Raw genomic sequence first — 21470 nt, forward strand, 5'->3', positions numbered from 1 at the left:
AGTCAGAGAGGTTTCAATGTAACAATATGTTTATTATTGCTTATAGTTTGCAGTAACTGCATCATACCGAGGTGTTTCCAATACGTCGTTGTCCTGCTTCTGTTGCTAAATAACGTAATCAAAATCACATTTAACTATAGATTAAAAAAAAAGCTAAATTTCTATGTCGAGCAAGTTCAAATTGTACCTCGGCAAAAGCTTGTAAAATATAATAGGAATACAAATAAGACAGTTCAATCTTTTGTACTGCATCCTTGCACACAACAAATGGAAGATGACCTCCGCTGCAGAAACGGCTCTTGTTGAATAAAAGTCTCGCTGAAAGGCAAATCCTCTTCGGAAAGTCCAATCTCCTCACCTTTCCTTAGCCCTTGTTGGAATATGTCATCAGGTCAAGGAGAGACAAAAAGTCGCTGCCTTTGCAACGTAGGAAAGGACCGCAATGTTGAAATGAATCTGACTGAGCTTTTCCTAAACGACAGCATCAAATTTTTACCTTCCTTTCTTATTCAATTTTCTGTCCTTTTGCTCTCACTTGAAAATGTTTCTCCTCACACGTTTCTGTATTTTAAAATATTTTTCTTTAAAGCTGTTTTTTTTTCTCCCTGTACGGATAGTCATGTTAGTCTTACAATTATTGAAGCATATTTTTTTGTTCTAATGTTCTGCATGGAGGCAACTTTTCTAGACATTTTCAAAATTCGAGTGCCCTTATCCTCCAAGTGCTTCCGGGTAATCTCGCTCATTTAGGAAAGTTCTGAAGCAAAAACGAGAATCTGAAGAGGTGCCTTGTCTGGAGTTCAACGTCCTCAATGAGGCGTGTGGTAGGTCTACAGTCGTCCACTAGATGGGGGTAGACAGTCATTTATTGATCACACAACAACCCCCCCCCCACACTTTCTCTTCAGTCCAAGTGTTCTCAAAGGTCCGCCTCGGAAACAGGCTCGGCGCGATTATCACTACGACAACACCGACACGGCTGACGAGGTGCCCGAGTCACGACTGCTGTAAGCCCCCTGGCCGCTCGTGAGCCCGCCCAGCGAGGACGAGGGTGAAGATGAAGTGTGGGCTGCTGCCGCCGCCGAGGAGGCGGAGCAGGCAGCGTGCGTCCTCAGTATGGCCTCGGCGACGCCGCAGTGGGGGCGGGGCCCTGGTTCCGAGGTGTAGGTGAAGGTGAGGGAGGTGGCGTAGATGATGCCGTCGTTGCGGACCAGCGTGACCGGGACCTGGACGGGCTGCCTGACCCAGCGCCAGCCCTCTCGGAAAGCCGAAATGTCCGGCACCACGCACAGGACGCTCTCGCCGCACCTTGGAAGATGGACGGACGACGCACAGCTTTAAGTCGGTATTCAAGTCTACACAAACGCCCGCGTACACTAACCACAAAAAGTGAGGGATATTGGGCTTACGATATAAAACCTTTACAGACAGGTGAACTTAATTGGACCCGTGTTAAACTTTTGAATGCATATTTCCGACTGTTCAGCGTTTCAGGACTTTTTGCACAACAGGCTGTCTTAAAATTCTCACCAGGTGTTTGATCCATGAACATTTGCTAGCATGTCCTATCTAGACATCTAGACTCAGACGCCACTTCCCCCGAGAACATCCTGTTTGGAGCCTCCAAACGGCGACGCACTGTTGATTAATTGTTAGGCGTTGTCTTGTTCTCATGATGTGAAAATGTGAACAGTATGCTAATGAGGACTGTTTGAATAGGAATTCTTCAATGACCAAATTCACGGCAACGCATTAAGCACGGTGGAAAGATCAGAGGGCAAAACAGCTTCCGCTGTCAATATGTTACAAGCTACTGTGACGCCATCTGACGGAAAAATAACACCAGTTGTGAAATGTGTGCTAACCTGGAGTTGTGTAACAACTTTGCGCAATAATTCTGCGCTGGTATTTTTAGAGATGGCATCCAAAGTTTTGACTTTTCCAAGACGAGGAGAGAGCTATACTGTATGCTCGTCATTATCATTATTTTATATCCATTGTGTTTTCATCACCTCAAAGTCATCGTGTCTGCACCATACAATGACAATCAATCTTTTTGTACAGCACTTTGCGTTTGTTTTTGAAAATGCTCACTAAATAAAGTTGAGCTGAGAGTTGAGTGTCTCAAAGATTAAGTCGTACACATGGACCAGCATGAAAACTGCAAATGGCTCATTAGATCAGTTATGGATCCTTCGATCGCTTCACCATTACTTGGATAACTGCGGCGTTTTGAAAGCTAATTCGTCATTCACCGAAAATTCCAGCAAACGGCGAGTTTTGACTCTGTCAGTGTCACAACGCGTTGATCTGCCGACCGGAAATTAACCCCAAACACACAAGTCCTGCCTGCGTGCATCGGGTGCATTTAACCAGGAAATGTAGTGCTGTGAATTTTTGCCATTTGGCTCCTTGTTAGAAAATAGCAAGTTGTACAAAAAAGTACTAAAATATTCAACAGTTGGACATGTGCAGACACAAGATTAGAAAAGGTCAAATTTAGGTCACCTGTCAAGGTTATAGTGAATTTTAGGTTCATCCTGACTTTTTACCCAAAAGCCAAATATCACAAACTTTTTTTTTCTTTTTGAGTAGTATAAATGCGTAATCACAATTCACATACCGATACATGGTGTCAGCCTCCACATCTCCAAACCACACCCTTAGGTTGGGGGTGAAGTTGTGTCCGGTTAGCTCCAACATGGCCACATCTCCTCCACCGTTTAACTGAATTAACACAGCCATAAAAATAAAAAATAAAAATATTTAACGGCAACAAAAAGCACTTTGTTCAAATAAAAGGTGTGTAATTGTGTGTGTGTGTACCTGCAGGCTCTCCACCACAGGCACAGGCGTGACGGGCGTGGTGACGGGGCCCATGCCCTCGTAGAACGTATACTCCGCTTTGTCGGTGCTGATGATCGTCCAGCACGCGCCGTCGTTTATGATCTCCTTGTTTGCTTCTTTGACGCATGGTGCAGCCTGAACCAACATTTTTTTTTATGCCCAATGTTTACATGTAAAAATATACTTCAATCTTACTAGCAGAGTGGAAAGCAAAAAGCCTACTTTGTGAAAGAGGATATATATGTATATATATTGCATTAGAGGGAAACAGGATTAGAAATAAACCCTTTTGTAGTGAATGTAATTACGAGAATTAGTCAGGAGTAAGTACGTAATGTCCATGAAGTGCTGACTGCCATTTCATTCGGATTTCATTAGATCCACATTGAATCGTCACAATTAGTTTTATCTCTGACCCACTTCTGTGCATCGCTTTAGCTGCCTACCTGGTACTGGATGATTCTATCCTGTGAGAGGCAGAGGTACATCCGTTCTGTGTCTTTCAGGTAGAAGGCGCACTTGTGGAGCTGCGACACCGGATCGTCTGCTTCCCACAATGCGGCCTGCTTGTCCACTTTGCGAATGACCTGAAAGATTAAGGGCCAAACAAAAAGCACATGTGCTGCGTTAAGTACGCATGGTATAGTATAGTATAGTGGACCCCTGCTATTTGCGGGGGATAGGGACCGGGCTGTGAATAATTCATGTCCGTTATACAACCCCAATTCCAATGAAGTTGGGATGTTGTGTTAAACATAAATAAAAACTGAATACAATGATTTGCAAATCATGTTCGACCTATATTTAATTGAATACATGACAAAGACAAGATATTTAATGTTCAAACTAATAAACTTGATTGTTTTTACCAAATAATCATGAACTTAGAATTCTATGGCTGCAACACGTTCCAAAAAAGCTGGGACAGGTGGCAAAAAAGACTGAGAAAGTTGAGGAATGCTCATCAAACACCTGTTTGGAACATCCCACAGGTTAACAGGCTCATTGGGAACAGGTGGGTGCCATGATTGGGTAGAAAAGGAGCTTCCCTGAATTGCTCAGTCATTCACAAGCAAAGATGGGGCGAGGTTCACCTCTTTGTGAGCAAGTGTGTGAGAAAATAGTCTAACAATTTAAGGACAATGTTCCTCAACGTGCAATTGCAAGGAATTTAGGGATTTCATCATCTACGGTCCATAACATCATTAAAAGGTTCAGAGAATCTGGAGAAATCACTGCATGTAAGTGGCAAGGCCGAAAACTGACATTGAATGCCCGTGACCTTGGATCCCTCAGGCGGCACTGCATCACAATCCGACATCAATGTGTAAAGGATATCACCGCATTGGCTCAGGAACACTTCAGAAAACGAATGTCAGTAAATACAGTTTGGTGCTACATCCGTAAGTGCAACTTAAAACTCTACTATGCAAAGCAAAAGCCATTTATCAACAAAACCCAGAAACGCTGCCGGCTTCTCTGGGCCCGAGCTCATCTAAGATGGACTGACGCAAAGTGGAAAAGTGTTCTGTGGTCCGACGAGTCCACATTTCAAATTGTTTTTGGAAATTGTGGACGTCGTGTCCTCCGGGCCAAAGAGGAAAAGAACGGACTGTTATGGACTCAAAGTTCAAAAGCCTGCATCTGTGACGGTATGGGGCTGTGTTAGTGCCAATGGCATGGGTAACTTACACATCTGTGAAGGCACCATTCATGCTGAAAGGTACATACAGGTTTTAGAGAAACATATGCTGCCTTCCAAGCAGGGAAGCCCCTGCTTATTTCAGCAAGACAATGCCAAACCACATTCTGCACGTGTTACAACAGCGTGGCTTCGTAGTAAAAGAGTGCGGGTACTAGACTGGCCTGCCTGCAGTCCAGACCTGTCTCGCATTGAAAATGTGTGGCGCATTATGAAGCGTAAAATACGACAACGGAGACCCCGGACTGTTGAACAGCTGAAGCTGTGCATCAAGCAAGAATGGGAAAGAATCCCACCTACAAAGCTTCAACAATTAGTGTCCTCAGTTCCCAAATGTTTATTGAATGTTTTTACAAGAAAAGGTGATAGTGGTAAACATGACCCTGTCGCAGTTTTTTTGGAACGTGTCACAGCCATAAAATTCTAAGTGAATGATTATTTGTTAAAAACAATAAAGTTGATCAGTTTGAACATTAAATATCTTGTCTTTGTAGTGTATTCAATTAAATATAGGTTGAACATGATTTGCAAATCATTGTATTCTGTTTTTATTTATGCTTAACACAACGTCTCAACTTCATTGGAATTGGAGTTGTAAATGCATTGGAACTTTTTGGGTTTTTTTTACCCCCCAAAAAATCTTGAATAAGCTGGGATAAACCGCCAGTAAGTGTTTTCGGGGTTGGTTCCCCCCGAAAAAAAATTAAACATTTAAATTTTTTTAAACAAATATATACAAATACTGTAGGTAAATCCATGGGTGCTGAAATGCGAGTATGAGGGGTAATAGTATGCTACACTAAGTATCGTATCAGTATAGTATAGACGAACTATAAAAATTGCCTGATCCTCCCCCAAAAATAAATAAATAAATACAAATAAGACATAAAATCCTCTGAGAATCCTGAATGGTAGATTACTGTAGTTATTCACCACTGTAAACATCATTCTGACAAAAATAAATAAATAAAAATGGGGAGCTCTAGTGCTTAAATCCTCATCTTACCAAAATATGTTGGACAATCCTAGCTTTGATGCACAAGATGGAGATTGTTTCCCAACCTCAGTTGGACTTAAGGGCCAGGCTGACTGCGCTTGACCTCACAAATATTCCGCTGAATGAATGCACAGAAATGACCAGGCAGGCACCTTCTAAAATAATTTGTCTTCCGTTTTGACTTTCTGAAGGTGACCCGATTCTTTTTGTCCATAGAATGTATGTGAAGTCACATGCATACCAGTCTGGGCAGTGCCATGCCAGTTACAGAGCAAACCAGTTTGACTGTCTGGCCGTAATGAATGTAGCCGTCTCGCACGGCGAACTCCTCCCCTTCGGATTCGTCGTCGTCCACTGAACAAAAGGAGAGAAAGCATCATTATGATGTGTGACATCAGGAGCTAGAACGACGTGAGAAAAGAGCAAGCGGAGACAATTAAGAGAACGTGACAATTCTGGGTGTACGGTAGCACTCACAGAGGTGGATGAAGAAGGCCCCCCACTGCAGAGAACTAGCATGAAAGTTTCCACCCTCCACATGAAGATACCTGGTGCTGACTGTTTGTGATCGCAGGCGGTTAAATAAAGCTACCTTTGTTCCCGATGCAATACACACTGCGAGACGGAGTGGCAAAGATGAGAATAGGAACTCTATCGAATTCTTTCCAAACAAAAAGTTGACACTCACAGTCGGCATTTTTCAAGGACTGCTTCTTCTTGGAAGGCTTGGAGATGACTTTGATTCTCTTGCTGAGGAAGACGCCGATGTTTGCGCTATTGCCATACAGCATCTTCACAGACAGCATGAAGTGTTTTCTTTTGTCTGTGTCGCTGATGTACAAAGTCTTAGCAGCGCAGAAGTTCTAAACGTCGGGAACAAAAACACAAAGTTGCTTCGGCAGAAGTGATACCTAGCATGATGTTCTGGGAACATTCCGAATTATAAAGTTTGTTTTGGTTCCCCTTAAAAGTCAAATCATCGGCCACAAAATGTTGTAACAGGTACAGTATATGCTATAAATAATGCTCACACTCTTATTATGGTTGCAGTTTGCACTAGCATAGAACTGCACTGCATCATGCCAAGAGCTGTTTTTATCATAATTTGCCACTCTCGTCTCGTCAAAATCAATAAAAAGTACAGAACAATAATACAAAAAATGTCGGGAATGAGTATAACTTTGTTTTTAATGCAAGTGATACATACAGGTTGACTACAAATATAAAACTGCATTTACAGACAAATAGAAATAGCGCAGAGAGATGGAGGATGTGTTCTTAATGTATATTGGTGTATTAGATGCCGACATACATTTTTTTTTGCTAAATCAACTCATTGCAAATGAACTATTTCCTCAAATAGCGGCTTTTCATACAGCGTGCCTTTACTTGTTCTAAATAATATTCATGATATTGTCCAAACTGGATTTTAAATGTTTCACAAATAAGTCCCACTAAATTTAAACCATACTACATATAAGTAACAATATGCATCTGTAATACATATCGTACGAATGTATTTATAGCACTTCCAGTGTATTCCACCTTCAGCGGCACAATGGAGTTCTCACCTTCCCGTCCAAGTTGAGCTGTTGCATCTCCACCTCACTGTTGCCAATCCCGATGAAGGCGCAGGCCTGAGCCTCCTGCTCCGTGCAGCCCTCCTTCTGCATCTTCTCCAGCTTCTTCTTCCAGCCGCTGCCCAGCAGATAGACGCATGGCGGAGGGCAAAAAAACCTAAACAAGACCAACCAAGCATCAAAAAACTACATACTCTGTGAAACCAAGAACAAAAAGACACACACACACACACACCTTTTCTCATTGCCATAGGACTTTTGTGCCACTTTTGCATGCAGAATTAGGACTGTTTGATCGTCTTTTTCCTTTAAGTACGTCCTCATTGCCTCCCTGAAAAGAAGACAGAGTTAACACGTGTACACTCACCAATCATGCAGCTACAGATACATCTCAATAAATTACAATAGTGTCAAAACAAACTTCATTTAGTTAGGCAGTTCAATTCAAAAGGGGAAACTCATATTATAGAGATGCACTACACTCACTCTGAGTGAAATGTTTCACGATTTATTTCAATATGTATGAAATAATTTTGATGATCATAGCTTATGATTATAGCAAACGAATAAGAAAAATTCACCATCTCAAGAAACAAGAACATTACGTAACAAACAAGGAAAACGATTTTAAATGAAGAAATTCGGCAGGAATTTACCGTCTAAAAAGTATTTTCATAGTATTAAATTCATCTATTTCACGTATGAGTCCGGAAATCCTTTTCTACCATATTCGAATTTATTGAAACGTAACTGTACATGAGGTCAACAAAATATTAGAGACAGCTCTCATTATTACGCATTTCAGTTCTACACCACTGCCTAACACAACCATAAAAATAAGTTTTGAATGTGTTTTATGTTTACCTTGTTAAACGTTGAGGTTGACATAGATCACCAAACTTCCTGCAAAACAAAAAGAAGAATGCAAGGTCAATGTAGTTTAGGAAAAAATGGAATTACAATGCATGCAGTGACACTATTAAAATACTTTCACATGTAAACATATGTTAGGAAACAAACAACAAAGGCACCGAATCACACAAAATACGCAAGAAATGGTAAAAGATGGTAAATTTACATATTAGTCAATATAAAAGCTTTTACTGTCAAGAGACTTAATACATATTCATCCATGCACGATCCAAGTGAACGTCTCGCGGTACAAACAGAAAAAAGTGAGCTCGAGTTCGGACAACCGGCTAACCGGACTCAGGTCCAAAGCACCGCAACTTTGTTGGGGCTCGGGGAACCTCGTCCAGTGCACGCCAACCAAGCGGTGCTAAACTAGTGCGAAGAAAATAAACATTGACGCTACAATACCCAGACTTACTTACCCGGTGACGACGGGCGCCATTTTCCAAATAACGCCCCCCTCCCTCCCCGAACAATCGCGAGACCCCTCCTGAGGGCACCCCACGCCGAGCCCGCTGTTACCATACCACCGGGGCCCACGGAACCAGACTGGAGGCCGGACGAGGAGTTTGCTTCGAATTCAGGGAAGACGGGAGAGCAAAAATACAATTTTAAAAAAAGGGTGAGAAAGAGAGGGAGGCAGGAACCGCGACGAGGAGCCCAAACAACAGGCGTGGGAAAGTTGTCAAGTCGCGCGTGAACTGGAAAATTCTCACAATAGACACCCATTGAGAGTGTTCGCTGCTATCGCGAGACCATCAACAAGTCACACGTCTGGGGTTTTCGTTTTTTTTTTTTTTCTTCCTCTCAAGGACGTTACAGTGCACTAGTCCACATTTAGATTGATAGATTCCCACGCTGTGTCCAGCAATGAAGCAAACATGGAGACGTTTTGGAACACAGGAGGACGCTTAAATGTCTCAGTGGCTCGCTGCTCACAACGGTAGCAACATCTAAACAAACAAGGAAAATTGAAGTCTTACTGCAAAGTAGACTACAACAGCCACTGTACAGTTTCTAACTGACGTAGGTGCAAAATAAAGGGTAAAAAAAAAAACGGAATAGTCAAAACTGTATAAAAATAGATTTCCATACAGAAAAGGGGGATTACAAAATAGTATATTAAAATAAAAGAGAAACTCATAATCTGGATTTTGTCATGCACTCAAACAAGTGAAGAGCACAACACAAATGCAGCTGCTAAAAGGGCTTTTAACTTGTGTATAATGCTTTTCAACCTTCAATGTACTCAAAGCACTTAAAACACCACTTCCTCATTCATCTGATGACAGCACATCATCAGGAGCATCTGCTGGTTCAGGATTTTACTCGGGGTGACAGGGGGCCGGGGATTGAGCCCACAACCCATGCGTTGGGAGACAACCACGCTACCACCTGATCCTCGATAGATAGCTGACCTGTGTTTTCATTGCAACGTGACAGTCGGGAGATACATGATAAATCAAGTGTACCCCAAGAAAAGAAAAAAATAAATTACAAAAATATATATATACATATCATTTAGCATATGCATGCAAAATACATCTAAACATTTTGACATTATTACAAACCAAAGGAAATGATACGAGTAACTGCAGGTTCTGTGACCCCCCCTTTATTACACAAAATCTTCAGATGTACATTGTAAACACACAAATGTCTGTGAAACCCACAGTGAAAGTCAACAACATTCTGTAGTTCGAAATTCTAAAGGAAATTTTAATCGTATCATTGACCCAACAACAGCAACAACAAACAGGCAATATTTAGTAAGTGACTGAATACATTTTAACTATAGACATTGGCAAATGCATCTAGCAAAAGATCAGTCAAGGAAAAAATAAAGTGGATGAATTTCAGAGAACCAAAAAAATCTATATATTAAAAAAAGTGGGGGGCATACTCAAAAGGCAAACGAACAGAGAAAGTGAGTCGGTACAAAAGTAAATTTATTATGTGGTTACTATTTTTGGATACATGAGCCAAAACACACACTCAAAACATTCCGTAAAACAACAAATAGTGAGCTTTAATACCCGTCTGTCTTCAACATTTGGCAATATGTAGCATTTACTGCATAGCAGAGATCTGTAATAGCTGTTGCTTCATTACTATACAGTCAAACAATTTCCGTTTCACATGAAATAGAACCATCAAAAGTGAGGCCGAATGTTTGCTGCTGGGTGACGACTGGCAGGATGTCAAGATCCAAGTGGGCAACAAAGAGGCTAGACAGCTACATTAGATTACTTTCATACTTGCAAACTGTGCAAATTGAGGAATTAAAAAGGTACTTTTAGTGTTTAGGAAAACAAAGATGAACTGCGACCGTCATCACATTCCTAATATATCAATCTATTTTGGTCCCAGTTCTTCCTGAGTCACAAGATAGCTAGCAGAGGTCAGCTGCTAGAAAGCTATGCAAAAAGTCATTCGGTGTCCTTTTTACAGAACAGATGTGAGCAAAATAGCAAAACATTAAGATACAAGATCATGAAAACATAAGTCACATCGATTTTGAAATATGGCCCAGAGGTGGTTAAAAGTTCCATAGTTTCCATTTTCCGAGCATTTTAGATGATCGATCCAGCAAGGTTGAGTGTCACGGCACCTCTTAGATTTTCCAGAAGATCTTTTTCCTGTATAGCACGTAGGAGATGAGGACCCAACAAGAAACGGCCACCAGGTTCTGGGTGAGGTGCTCAGCATGGGACTGAGTGTTGACCATGCGCCAGCGGAAGGGGAAGTAGTCCTCAAACACCTCATGGCCCACATACACAAGGATGGAGTTCATGCCTGATTTAAAAAAAAAAAAAAAAAAAAAAGAAAAGCTGATGGTTGCGGAAGTGTTTGATTTTCATTCTTAGTTCCTGAAACACACACTATCTTTAAAAAGGTAGAATGTAAGTCCATCAAACTGTAATTGAATGTCCCGACAATGAGGACAGTGCACACCTGGGTAAAAGAATGGCGCACCAGACCACCACTTTTTCACATCTATAGTGTAGTACACCAGGACAAGCAGTACATAGGCAAAGCAGGCGAGTGTTGTCACATAGGGCAGAGACCTGGAAATAAAGGATATGATGTAATTAAGTATTTTAATCATAAAGTTTAAAAGAGCATAGGTCATAAATGCAGGACAAATTGTATTACCATAGGTTTTTATTGACAGGAATGAATCCCTGGTCTCCTGAACACTTTGTGAGAACAGCTGATATGACACCCTGTGTGTGCCACAAAATATTGTTATATCGCCTATTACCACATTGTCCTATTGATATAAACATGTTCACAGCTAATAAAAAAGGCAATGTGATATACATTTAACAATCACAAAATAAGTTAAACCTGTGCATTCTAGGAAGATATACAAATTTGGCCTTAGATAATAATGATCAATATGGCTGTTGACACTGAGATAGCGGTATTGTTTTAAGAATATTCTTATGATTTTGGTTGTAGTTTGCAATAATGCAATACTTGTAGGTACTGTGGTAAAGTATCCACTGAGTGTGTAGAGTAAATAAAAGCAGACATGCTCACCAAAATGAGACCCCAAATGAGGAACCTTGATATAATACTTGAATGAAGGTCTCTGTAGTGTAAGATTATCTTTCCTGCCTGAGAAAGTTGAATAGACAGTTGTTAAAAACTCTTGCAGTGGTTCCTCTTTGCTCTAATGAGCTACGCACACGCATGTCGGCTAAATTGCTGGTACCGTAATTTCTCGTGTATAATGTCCATTTTTCCCCTCCCAAAAATTTCAAAAATCAATGGTGTGCATTATACATAGGTATAGGGGAAAAAGGGAAAACAACTTTCCCATTTTATAAATGTATGCCGCCATCTAGAGGTTACGAAAAAGGTGTACAATTTCATTCTAATATGCCAGCGCCACCTAGAGGCTATGAAAAAGGTGTAGCCTACACTTTCATTCCAATATGACAGGGGTACGTATGACTGCATATATGTCCAGTTGAGCTCCTAAATTTACATATGCAGGGATAAATTGTGAAATTATTATTATTATTATTTATTTATTATTTTTTTTTTTTATAAATACGACTGATGACTGAACAAACATCATCATTAATTTCTTTATGGTTATGTTTTTTTGATGATAACGCTTTTCTGAAATGCTTGACAGTTCAATTTGAATCCTATTCAAATAAAACTCAAATGTGTTTTGCCTGGCCCTTCATGTTTCCTTTAAAGAATTGTACCCATCTTACAAATGATGCCCGGGTAATCAAACATATGAGTACAACTGTGTATTTTCTCATTTACTAAATAAACGTAGGGCTGGGAATTTTAAAATAAAAGAAATTAAATAAAAATAATTACGTGTTCAAATATCGTGCTTAACTTCAGAATTAGAATCAGAATTATTTGACAAAGATAGCAATGTACAATTTCTATTTAAAAACTAACAAAATACAGACAATACTTCATGTTTTGATCATATGGGTAGAAGTAAAATCATGTATTGTAAAAATGCATTATACATAGGTAGAAGCGTTTTCCAGAATTTAGAGGTCAACTTTGGGGATGCGTATTATACATGTTGCGCATTATCCACGAGAAATTACGGTATATTTCCATTCAGAAAGAAAAACCCACCATAGTCGATGGAATAACATGAAAATAACAACAACAGCAAAATTATTTAACAATTTACTGAAAAATAACAAATGGAAATCAGAAATTGCTTTTTAATTGTGTTCCAAAATAATTATTTTAAAATAACTGCTCCATGTATGGATGTGAGGACTCCCAGGTTTTAGGGTGGAATGGGATGCATGTAGTACACCCCCCCCCCCCTTTTTTCTGCATGATGTAGGTTTTAGATTCAAATAAAGAATTAAAAGTGCTGTATTTTATTCATTGAATGCTTCATGGTTGAGTCTACAAATAAAGCTGATGTGACTTGCCAAAAAGCTCTGCTTTTATCTCACACCTATTCAAAGGACATTCTCCCCCAAGCTTTGTGGCTTGTCAATATACTTTTCTGGCCATCATAAATGCATTTTGGCAAATTCCATTTATGTTAGTGACCATTGTGTGTCCCCCCCCCTTTCTTTAACGGAAAGGTACCAACAATTTGGCCGACTGTGTATAAGACTACAAAAATTGGCTCAAACAGAGAGGCCGGAGGTGTACCTGTAACCCAAGAAAAGCCATAACGATGGAGTTGATGCTGCCAAGAACACCCTCGGGATCAAACGGCATGTGGGTGGCATAAAGGACCTTCAATGGAAAATAGCTTCAGTCGCCACAGTTTGTGATAAAAAAAAACATTTTCATGTGTCTGGTATGTGTCCATTTTTGTTCATCAGTTGTATTTGTCTCTCACTAACCCTTGCTGAGGGCGTCTGGTAGATGTGGTTTTCTCCAAGCAGCCAACGGTCGACGAGACCAGCTGCTCCGCCAGTGCAATTCGCATACGCGCCCATGTCCCCAATCCCACCTGGACCAAGATAACCACTGTTCCAAAAGGGAGAATGGAGTGGAATTCACAACAATAAGACACTTTAAAAACTTTTAAAATATTGAATTTGCTCATATTTGCCCACTCCTTACAAAACCGTGACAAATGTGTCAGATTTGTGCACAGGCCTCTTCAGATCCTCCACTGATTTTCCATTGAATTTAGGTCTGGACTTTTGCCAAAACCTCTTCTGGTGAAGCCACTGTTTTGTTACTTTTGGTGTGAACTAAATGTCATCATGCTGAAAAGGTGATCATAAGTGCCTCCACCTTAACTAAAACCCATGTTCCAGTTCTAGAAAACAACAGCAAAGCATGATGCTGCACGAAGCTTGTTTGCTTGTCAGTCTAATTGTATGGTCACAATGTTTTGGGTTATGCTCGTAACCAACCAACCAGGCAAAAACCTACCTGACTGCATTGGTGGAGGTAATCCACCTTTTTCGCTACTTAACACGACACACACCTTATGTACAGATACTGTACACACAAACACACCCCACCATGTTTGACTCACGTTGGGCAGCCTGGTACAGGAAGTAGAAAAGTTAGGCAGAGCCAAAGGATTTCTAGGAGGAGCACAAAGATCCAGGCTGGCCAGTAGAGCAATACATCAATGCAAGAGGACCACCATGCATCCTGGGCAAAAGAAATAGCCATGTAGTTCCCCGAAGACATATTAAAAAAAGAAAGACTGCAATCAGGATGCAATTAGATTTCATCTCTATCTTTATCGCTCTCTAGCGTGTACATAAAAGTGTATCTAACCGTTGGTAGGATGTCAAGATGACCCCTTGCCACCAACAGATCCAGGCAGGCTACAACAAGGTACGACCAGGCAAGGCGCTGCAGCACACCCGGGATGCGCAGGTTGTCCCATGACACTGTGGTGAGGAGGAAGATTATTTACACAGCTGAATGCAGGTAAGTACCAAAAACACTCTCAAGCTCAAACTCACAAAAGCCCTGGCAGTAGTTGGGATTGATGACGAGGATGCCGATGAGGAAAAGCTGCAGGCTCCTCCACACTACTTTCTTCAGCAGTGAAGTGCGGCTTGAGCCTGAGCGCAGCATGGAGTTGATTGAAAGTGCGATAGATGTTCCCATTATGAAAACGAACCTGAAAAGAGAAATGCGCTCTAGAAATCATGACAACTATAAATAGGAACTGTATGAAAATGGACATGATGGCTGAAATTTGGATCTTTACCAAGGAAAGACCAGATCTGCAACAGTGAGGCCTGGAATGATACAAAGCGCAAAGAGTCCCTTTTTATAAATAAGCAGAGAGGAATATTGAAGGATCCGTTTTTGAGGGTTGGTTAAAGACGATGCAACAAATCCTCACCGTTCCAGCTTTCATGTCTGAAGAACCAATATCGTCCTCCTCCATAGTTCACAAACACCATAATAATTAAGGAGATCCTGTAAAGTAATTAACATGACAGCATGACTCAAATTAGTTACTGTTCAATCAACACTTCTCTAACCATTGCTCCAAAAATACAGAAACTCCTTTGCCAAGCGCACCTCTGTTACTTGCCAAGACTTGACAGTTGACACAATTCCAAAAGTCGAGCAACAAAGTAGCTGAATGGGTCACATGACCCCAAATAATTTGGAGAGTTTTACCCTCTGAATGTGTCTAGAGATCGCAGCCTCTTGCTGGGACTGGGTGGGGGCGGAAGTATATTGTCTGTCACCGGCATCACAGTCCTGCCAGGGGAGCCCAGCTCCTGGAGACAAGAGACATTTAGCATACCACTGAATGCATGCTACCTCAATCAACGGGGAGAGTAGAATACACTTAAGCAGAGCTTGCATAAACCTTTACTAAGAAGCACATGACAGCCAAGTCAATCACATCTGACAAGTAGAATGTATGGCACAAGATGTATGACTTGCATGCACTTTAAAATGCAAATACCCAATGTGCTTCTAAAATGAAAGTAATATCCACACGTCCTTGGATGAATACTCACAGAGTTGATCAGCCTCTCTGTCTCCATGGTGCCAGTGATTCTGAAGAGGACACCCCTTACTAAATCGAGTCTTTTGAAGAGAGAAGTCATTTAGTGATAAAGTTCAGCTCACAGTCAAAAATATTTAAATGAGGCCATCATTTATGTTGCAAGTTATCACGACTTACGCTAATATTGCTCTTCCCAGAGCAGACAATAATCCCAGCCCAGCGAAGACAAGGAAAGCGACCAGGATGGCTGTGTAGAGATTGGGACAGAATTAACACTGCATCAACATGTAAAATCATGCTTATCGGTGTGTTTGTGGAATAGACTTACGAATGTAACTATTTACTGGATCTGCATCAGTCACAATGGAGCAATTAACCACAGAGTTATTTGTATTTTTCAACCATAGAGAGTAGTTGCCCTGCTCGCCAAAGTGGAATGGAACTCTGGAGATGAAAGCCAATTTGATCGTCACACACACAAAATGCAAAGAGAGCAAACGATTGGCGGTAAAACTATCCTTAAGAAAACCACTAATCGATGAGTACAAAGAGCTGAAAAGGTTTTAAACTAGCAAGAAAGCATAAGGTTTGGCCTAAGGCGCATTAAAATATTACCACAAAGATTGACCTGTGGCACAATGGGAAAAACCAGCAAAAAGCAAGCGACTTGATTCGGTGTAATAGGCTAAAGCATACAGCAATGAAGAGGTTCACCAGTCAGATGAGTCCAGATATTAGATACTGTTCGAGCGTTGCGAGTGTATCAAGACAAAAAGATGCATATTAAGTGATGCAGCCATCATGACGAGCATAAACTGCACAAGCGGGGACAGTGCTCCGACCTGGACCGAACATTGTTAATCCATTATTCATTTTGTTACATATACCACCCATGTTTCCATTTCATTGACTGTTCTACTATAAGAAAATATTATGTTGGTGGTTTTTTGTGTGTGTGTTTTTTTTTTCCCAACTTACGTGCAGAGCTCCTGAATGAGAGAGGTGCTGTTGACTTGGAGTGTAATTTCATGCTGTGTGCTAACAATGAACTCTTCTGACCTTGGCTGACCTGGACTTGACATAGCAGGGACCACCCCAAGCTGTTGATAAAGACACTAATGCACCCAAAAAGAAAGAAACCATTAATTATGTACAGATTAGGACAATTTGGTGAATGCGAATGTGGAGCTACCTGATAGCACCACTGTGACACCCAGTACACGGCCACCTCAGTATCGAGTTCATTGATGACTCTGAAAAAAGCTTCATCCATCTTTAGGTTTGAATGTTGTTTAAAATGAGATAAACTAACTGGAGAGAGAAACACAAGCACATGACAGGCAACTTCTGTGAATGTGTGTGTGCTAAGTATGCAATGATGATGACGTTCCTCCTTTTTCTTTGTAACGGACCACACCCACATCTTCTTTAACACAACAATGGGGATTTTGTATCCATAAAATATGATTCGAACCACTACATTTATCACATTAAAACGTGCATAATCAGTTATGTGCTGCACAAAGAGGAGAAACGCAATGTTTGTCCTGAATCTGAATATAAACTAAGATACGTCAGTGTAACTTACCTCACAGAATTGACTTCCTGTGAGCATTATTTGATGAATATATCAAATAAGACTGATGTGTAAAATGAGTTGAGAGACAGATGACACGGTTATGTTAATGCCTTCAAGAAAGAAGCATGTGAGCTAGCCTAGTGGGCTGGCTTTGTGACGGCTGCACAGTCACATGCTCATTTAATCCCACAAGTGCTACCCAAGAGGGAATTTTAAAAGTCTGGAGGTCACGTTTGAAGCTTTGCGTAAACACATCGATGATGGGATGACAATTTCAAACTGGCTTCAATGTGTTCTCTTCATCACATGGGCTTTATCAAATACATTATAATTAGTAAATATATAGGACTCAGTCCGATTTAAAAAATAAAAAATAAAAATTATAATATCACGCCGGGAATGGTGCTATTTAAACCGCGTGGAAAGTGCTATGATTTAGCTTTTAGCTTGCGAGCTAACATAGCTTCCAAGTCATTAAACGAGTTTACGTCTATCGAATATACTTACAGGAAGGAAGTTCAGCTTTTAACGGTGCCACACAAATGGCTATTAGCGAGGCGATAACTGACAAAGAAAACATGTTTAATTTTTTCGATTTTGCCATTTCGTTCTCTTGTGCCCTTGTAGCCCCGGCGACTGAAGAGGTCTCCTTAATGTTTTTGTTTATGTTCCTTTTTGCCATAGCAGACAGCTTTCACTTCCGATTTGTGCCTGTTTTGGTATTAGTGGAAGCGAGAAGGGTCAAAGTACATTGGTAATGGTAACCAACTGCCATGAATTGTTCAGTGAAATGTGCACCGGTACACGTTTGTGTGGTTCTTGATAAATTAGTCACTAAAACAACGCTGAAACGCTGTTGGGTAGAAAATACAGCAAACATATCTTTGGTGACCACGTTCCATCCATTTGGTACTAATTCCACACATAATCATCTCAAACACTCATAATGACGCTGGAGCTTTTCTGTTTCTAAAAATAACCGTCCTAGATCGAGATGAGCAATTGACGAAACAATAAAATAAGCGATAAGGAATTAGCGCATGCCCATAATTTGGTAAGGCTATCCAGTCGATTGTCGAGTGCTTTGCAGTCGATTGTCGAGGACGGCGACTCCCTTCTGATTTCATCCATCACAATGGCGGACAAACAAACCTCTCAGAAAAGGTAGTATGAACACAGACTCGTACATGACGCTCAGCTGCCTTATTTAGTGCTCGTGACTAACCAAAGGACACGCGAATAGCCTTGTTGAAGCCAAGCGAACCAGTAGCTGCAATGTTGGGCGGCTACGTGATGTAGCTTGCTAGCAGCGGCCGTTTTCGCTAACGTCCCAGTTGTTGTTTCTTTTCTCTCTTTCTCAGCGTTAAGATAGCAGCAGGAGCTGTGGTGTGTGTTGAAAGCGAGCTCAAAGGGGATGTTACTATAGGTAAGATGTTTCGCTTTGGGGAGCTTTCAAGCAGCGTCACTGTTGACAACAATGTAGCGACTACGACAGTGCGCAAATGACGTGGCTCTGCTCAGAATCAGCTTCATTCTCCCCGGTCTTCACTTCACTCAGGCCCAAGGACAGTGGTCCACCCTAAAGCGCGAATTATTGCAGAAGCGGGACCCATCGTGATCGGAGAAGGCAATCTGATCGAGGAGCAAGCTGTCATCATTAACAGGTGACGATGCCGCACATACAGGATATGCAAATACTTACATTAAAAACGTAACGCCACGCTGCACTATTTGCATATCTGTTGTTGACCAATACTGGCCACTCATGCCATTTGCTCCATTTGCACACTGACTGAGGAATATCTGCAACATTTGCACAATCGACATTGTCCCAGATTATCGCACTACTCGCTTGAAGTCTCTGCGCCCTTTGCACAATGGTCATTGCACCAGACTATTGCAATATTAGTCGTTCGAACTGCTCTAACTGCTAGAGGACTCTGAATCTTTTTGCACAATTGTCGAAATTATTTTTTTTTACCGGCATTACCAAATAACTAGCAACCCTGTATTGCTCAGTGACTGTTTTTCTCAATGTCTTTATGTCTCAAAAGTGTTCTGTCAATTGACTGTCTGTTGTCGTACTCGAGGGGCTCCAATTACCGGAGACAAATTCCTTGTTTTTTGGACATGCTTGGCAAATAAAGATAATCCATCCATTCATTTTCTGAGCCGCTTCTCCTCACTAGGGTCGCGGGCGTGCTGGAGCCTATCCCAGCTGTCATCGGGCAGGAGGCGGGGTACATCCTGAACTGGTTGCCATTCGCACTCACAGTCATGCCTACGGCAATTTAGAGTCTCCAATGAATGCATGTTTTTGGGATGTGGGAGGAAACCGGAGTGCCCGGAGAAAACCCACACAGGCACGGGGAGAACATGCAAACTCCACACAGGCGGGGCTGGGAATTGAACCCGGGTCCTCAGAACTGTGAGGATGACGCTCTAACCAGTCGTCCACCGTGCCGCCTAAATAAAGATAATAATAAAGATAAAAGATTAATTTGATGGTATTCATTTTTAACTGAGGTGTCACACTTTACAAACCAAAAAGTACATTTTGCAAAGTAAGCTCAGCTACAAAAGATATCCAAGATAAATCTGCAGATATGTGGTATTTTCTATGACTGATGAGTGAACTATGTAGTCCACTATATCAAAATCCCCCATACTGTACTGATTAGGGAATACATGACACTGAACACCGCCTGTCTTTTTTTTTTTTTTTTAATATTACTAAAAAGGACTACTCACTTAAGCATCTGTTACATGCTTTTTTTATCTAATAGTTACCCAGAAAACATCACACCAGATGCTGAAGTGGAACCAAAGACAATGACTATTGGCATCAATAATGTATTTGAAGTTGGCTGTTGTATCCTTTTCTTTAGCATTTCCTCTCAGAATGATAAATTGCCTTTGGGAAGCTTTTGACCTGTCCAAGTAGTGCACATTTTCCTTCCTTAACTCATTTTCCAGTGTCACAAGCCCTTAAAATTGGAGACAACAATGTTATAGAATCTAAAGGTAAGTTTTACTTCCATTGATTGGAAATACAGTATAAGTATTGTTTTCAATATAGCTCATATGAATTATCTATTCAATGTGGTGTATTGTGTTGTCTAGCTGATGTAGGTAGGAATGTCATCCTAACCAGTGGCTGCATCATCGGGGCCTTCTGCCAGGTGAACACCTGTGAGGTCATCCCTGAGAACACGGTCATCTATGGCTCTGGATGTGTGAGGCGGGTGCAGACGGAGAGGCCACAGGTACTTGGCTACACACATTGGAGTGCAGGGGGAGGATTGCAGCCTTTAAAAAGGTTAAAGCTGTTGATTTGTTTAAAAAAAAAACATTCCCTTTGCATAAACATTTTTGTCTTTTGTCTTACAGCCTCAAACACTTCAGCTTGATTTCTTAATGAAGATTTTGCCCAACTACCATCACTTGAAGAAAACCATTAAAGTCAGCCATACTACTAGTTAAACAATCTTAACAGTTGAAATTGTGAAGAGAAAAATATGGAAGAATGTCAATGTATATATTAACCTTTATTTTCATCAGTACTCTTACTTACTGGTATTTTCTAACCACAACAGCTGATTAAACCATTTACCTTTATCCTGCTGTGCGAATATGATCTGATAAATTAAATATTCTGTTTTCACTCGTGACGTACTGTACAAGTTCTAAACCATACATACACTCATTATTTTAAATCTTGACTTAGTGATTCATTACAGCACAAAGTGTGACACTGTTTAACCATTCTGCAGAGAATACAAAATGGGGCGGGTAGCAGCCATTTAAACACTAAATACCGTAATTTCTTGTGTATAATGCGCACCCCCAAAGTTGACCAAAATTCTGGAAAACCCACTTTTATTTAGTCATTTAGAAAACACACAGTTGTGCTCATATGTTTGGTTACCCAGGCAGAATTCGTAAGATGGGTACAATTCTTTATAGAATACGTGAAGGGCCAGGCGAAACATATAATTTTATTTTAACGGGATTCAAATGAAACGGTCAAGAATTTGAGAAAAGCATTATCCATCCATCTTCTGAGCCGCTTCTCCTCACTAGGGTCGCGGGCGTGCTGGAGCCTATCCCCAGCTATCATCGGGCAGGAGGCGGGCTACCTGAACTGACACCCTGAACTGGTTGTCAGCCAATCGCAGGCACATACAAACAAACAACCATTGGCGTTGTCAATTAACCTACCATGCATGTTTTTGGGATGTGGGAGGAAACCGGAGTGCCCGGAGAAAACCCACGCAGGCACGGGGAGAACATGCAAACTCCACACAGGCGGGGCCGGGGATTGAACTCCGGTCCTCAGAACTGTGAGGCAGACGCTCTAACCAGTCGGACACTGTGCCAAAAAGCATTAT

The 21470-nt window shown here is 41.1% G+C and overlaps 3 protein-coding genes across 7 annotated transcripts; 1 reads left to right on the forward strand and 2 right to left on the reverse strand.

The window, feature by feature from the left end:
* Positions 1-11: 11 nt before the first annotated feature.
* LOC133477055 (recombining binding protein suppressor of hairless-like) lies at positions 12-8719 on the reverse strand. Of its 2 annotated transcripts, none has more exons than XM_061771335.1 (11): positions 8461-8719; positions 7991-8029; positions 7362-7457; positions 7118-7283; positions 6235-6409; positions 6024-6161; positions 5788-5900; positions 3294-3434; positions 2827-2982; positions 2624-2727; positions 12-1308 (listed from the first exon to the last, which is right to left on the reverse strand). In XM_061771335.1, the coding sequence occupies exons 1-11, from the start codon at positions 8478-8480 to the stop codon at positions 960-962; spliced, it is 1497 nt and encodes a 498-aa protein (XP_061627319.1). In that variant the 5' UTR covers positions 8481-8719; the 3' UTR covers positions 12-959. The 2 variants fall into 2 exon arrangements, with proteins under 2 accessions (XP_061627319.1, XP_061627320.1); XM_061771336.1 differs by lacking the exon at positions 8461-8719 and adding an exon at positions 8249-8454.
* A 912-nt stretch (positions 8720-9631) lies between these two features.
* On the reverse strand, positions 9632-18417 carry hgsnat (heparan-alpha-glucosaminide N-acetyltransferase). 4 transcript variants are annotated; one of them, XM_061771340.1, is made up of 18 exons: positions 18305-18417; positions 16693-16811; positions 16479-16615; positions 15829-15944; positions 15678-15747; positions 15511-15580; positions 15161-15264; positions 14877-14953; positions 14739-14769; positions 14488-14648; positions 14297-14412; positions 14046-14167; positions 13399-13525; positions 13202-13288; positions 11585-11662; positions 11195-11265; positions 10994-11106; positions 9632-10834 (listed from the first exon to the last, which is right to left on the reverse strand). In XM_061771340.1, exons 2-18 carry the CDS (start codon positions 16771-16773, stop codon positions 10653-10655), a joined length of 1743 nt encoding a protein of 580 aa, XP_061627324.1. In that variant the 5' UTR covers positions 16774-16811; positions 18305-18417; the 3' UTR covers positions 9632-10652. The 4 variants fall into 4 exon arrangements, with proteins under 4 accessions (XP_061627324.1, XP_061627321.1, XP_061627322.1 ...); XM_061771337.1 differs by lacking the exon at positions 18305-18417 and adding an exon at positions 17587-17909; XM_061771338.1 differs by lacking the exon at positions 18305-18417 and adding an exon at positions 17089-17565.
* dctn6 (dynactin subunit 6) lies at positions 18069-20743 on the forward strand. The gene is made up of 7 exons (XM_061771343.1): positions 18069-18243; positions 18441-18505; positions 18638-18743; positions 19866-19951; positions 20056-20103; positions 20203-20345; positions 20470-20743. Exons 1-7 carry the CDS (start codon positions 18215-18217, stop codon positions 20560-20562), a joined length of 570 nt encoding a protein of 189 aa, XP_061627327.1. The 5' UTR covers positions 18069-18214; the 3' UTR covers positions 20563-20743.
* The last annotated feature ends 727 nt before the right edge of the window (positions 20744-21470 follow it).

This window comes from Phyllopteryx taeniolatus, chromosome 4 (assembly GCF_024500385.1).
Source record: "Phyllopteryx taeniolatus isolate TA_2022b chromosome 4, UOR_Ptae_1.2, whole genome shotgun sequence".
NCBI lineage: Eukaryota > Metazoa > Chordata > Actinopteri > Syngnathiformes > Syngnathidae > Phyllopteryx > Phyllopteryx taeniolatus.

What these genes read in the sequence shown, in the direction of transcription:
- LOC133477055 (XM_061771335.1), bottom strand. Translation starts at nt 8,480, where the DNA reads ATGGCGCCCGTCGTCACCGG. An exon ending in CAACCTCAACGTTTAACAAG is followed by an intron (nt 7,458 to 7,990) that starts GTAAACATAAAA and finishes TCTTCTTTTCAG; the next exon opens with GGAGGCAATGAGGACGTACT. An exon ending in GCATGGCACTGCCCAGACTG is followed by an intron (nt 3,435 to 5,787) that starts GTATGCATGTGA and finishes TTAATCTTTCAG; the next exon opens with GTCATTCGCAAAGTGGACAA.
- hgsnat (XM_061771337.1), bottom strand. Translation starts at nt 17,761, where the DNA reads ATGGCAAAAAGGAACATAAACAAAAACATTAAGGAGACCTCTTCAGTC. An exon ending in ACCAGACGCCCTCAGCAAGG is followed by an intron (nt 13,289 to 13,398) that starts GTTAGTGAGAGA and finishes TTTCCATTGAAG; the next exon opens with GTCCTTTATGCCACCCACAT. An exon ending in TCATTTGGGGTCTCATTTTG is followed by an intron (nt 11,266 to 11,584) that starts GTGAGCATGTCT and finishes TGGCACACACAG; the next exon opens with GGTGTCATATCAGCTGTTCT.
- dctn6 (XM_061771343.1), top strand. Translation starts at nt 18,215, where the DNA reads ATGGCGGACAAACAAACCTCTCAGAAAAG. An exon ending in AAACAAACCTCTCAGAAAAG is followed by an intron (nt 18,244 to 18,440) that starts GTAGTATGAACA and finishes TCTCTTTCTCAG; the next exon opens with CGTTAAGATAGCAGCAGGAG. An exon ending in TGCAGACGGAGAGGCCACAG is followed by an intron (nt 20,346 to 20,469) that starts GTACTTGGCTAC and finishes TTTGTCTTACAG; the next exon opens with CCTCAAACACTTCAGCTTGA.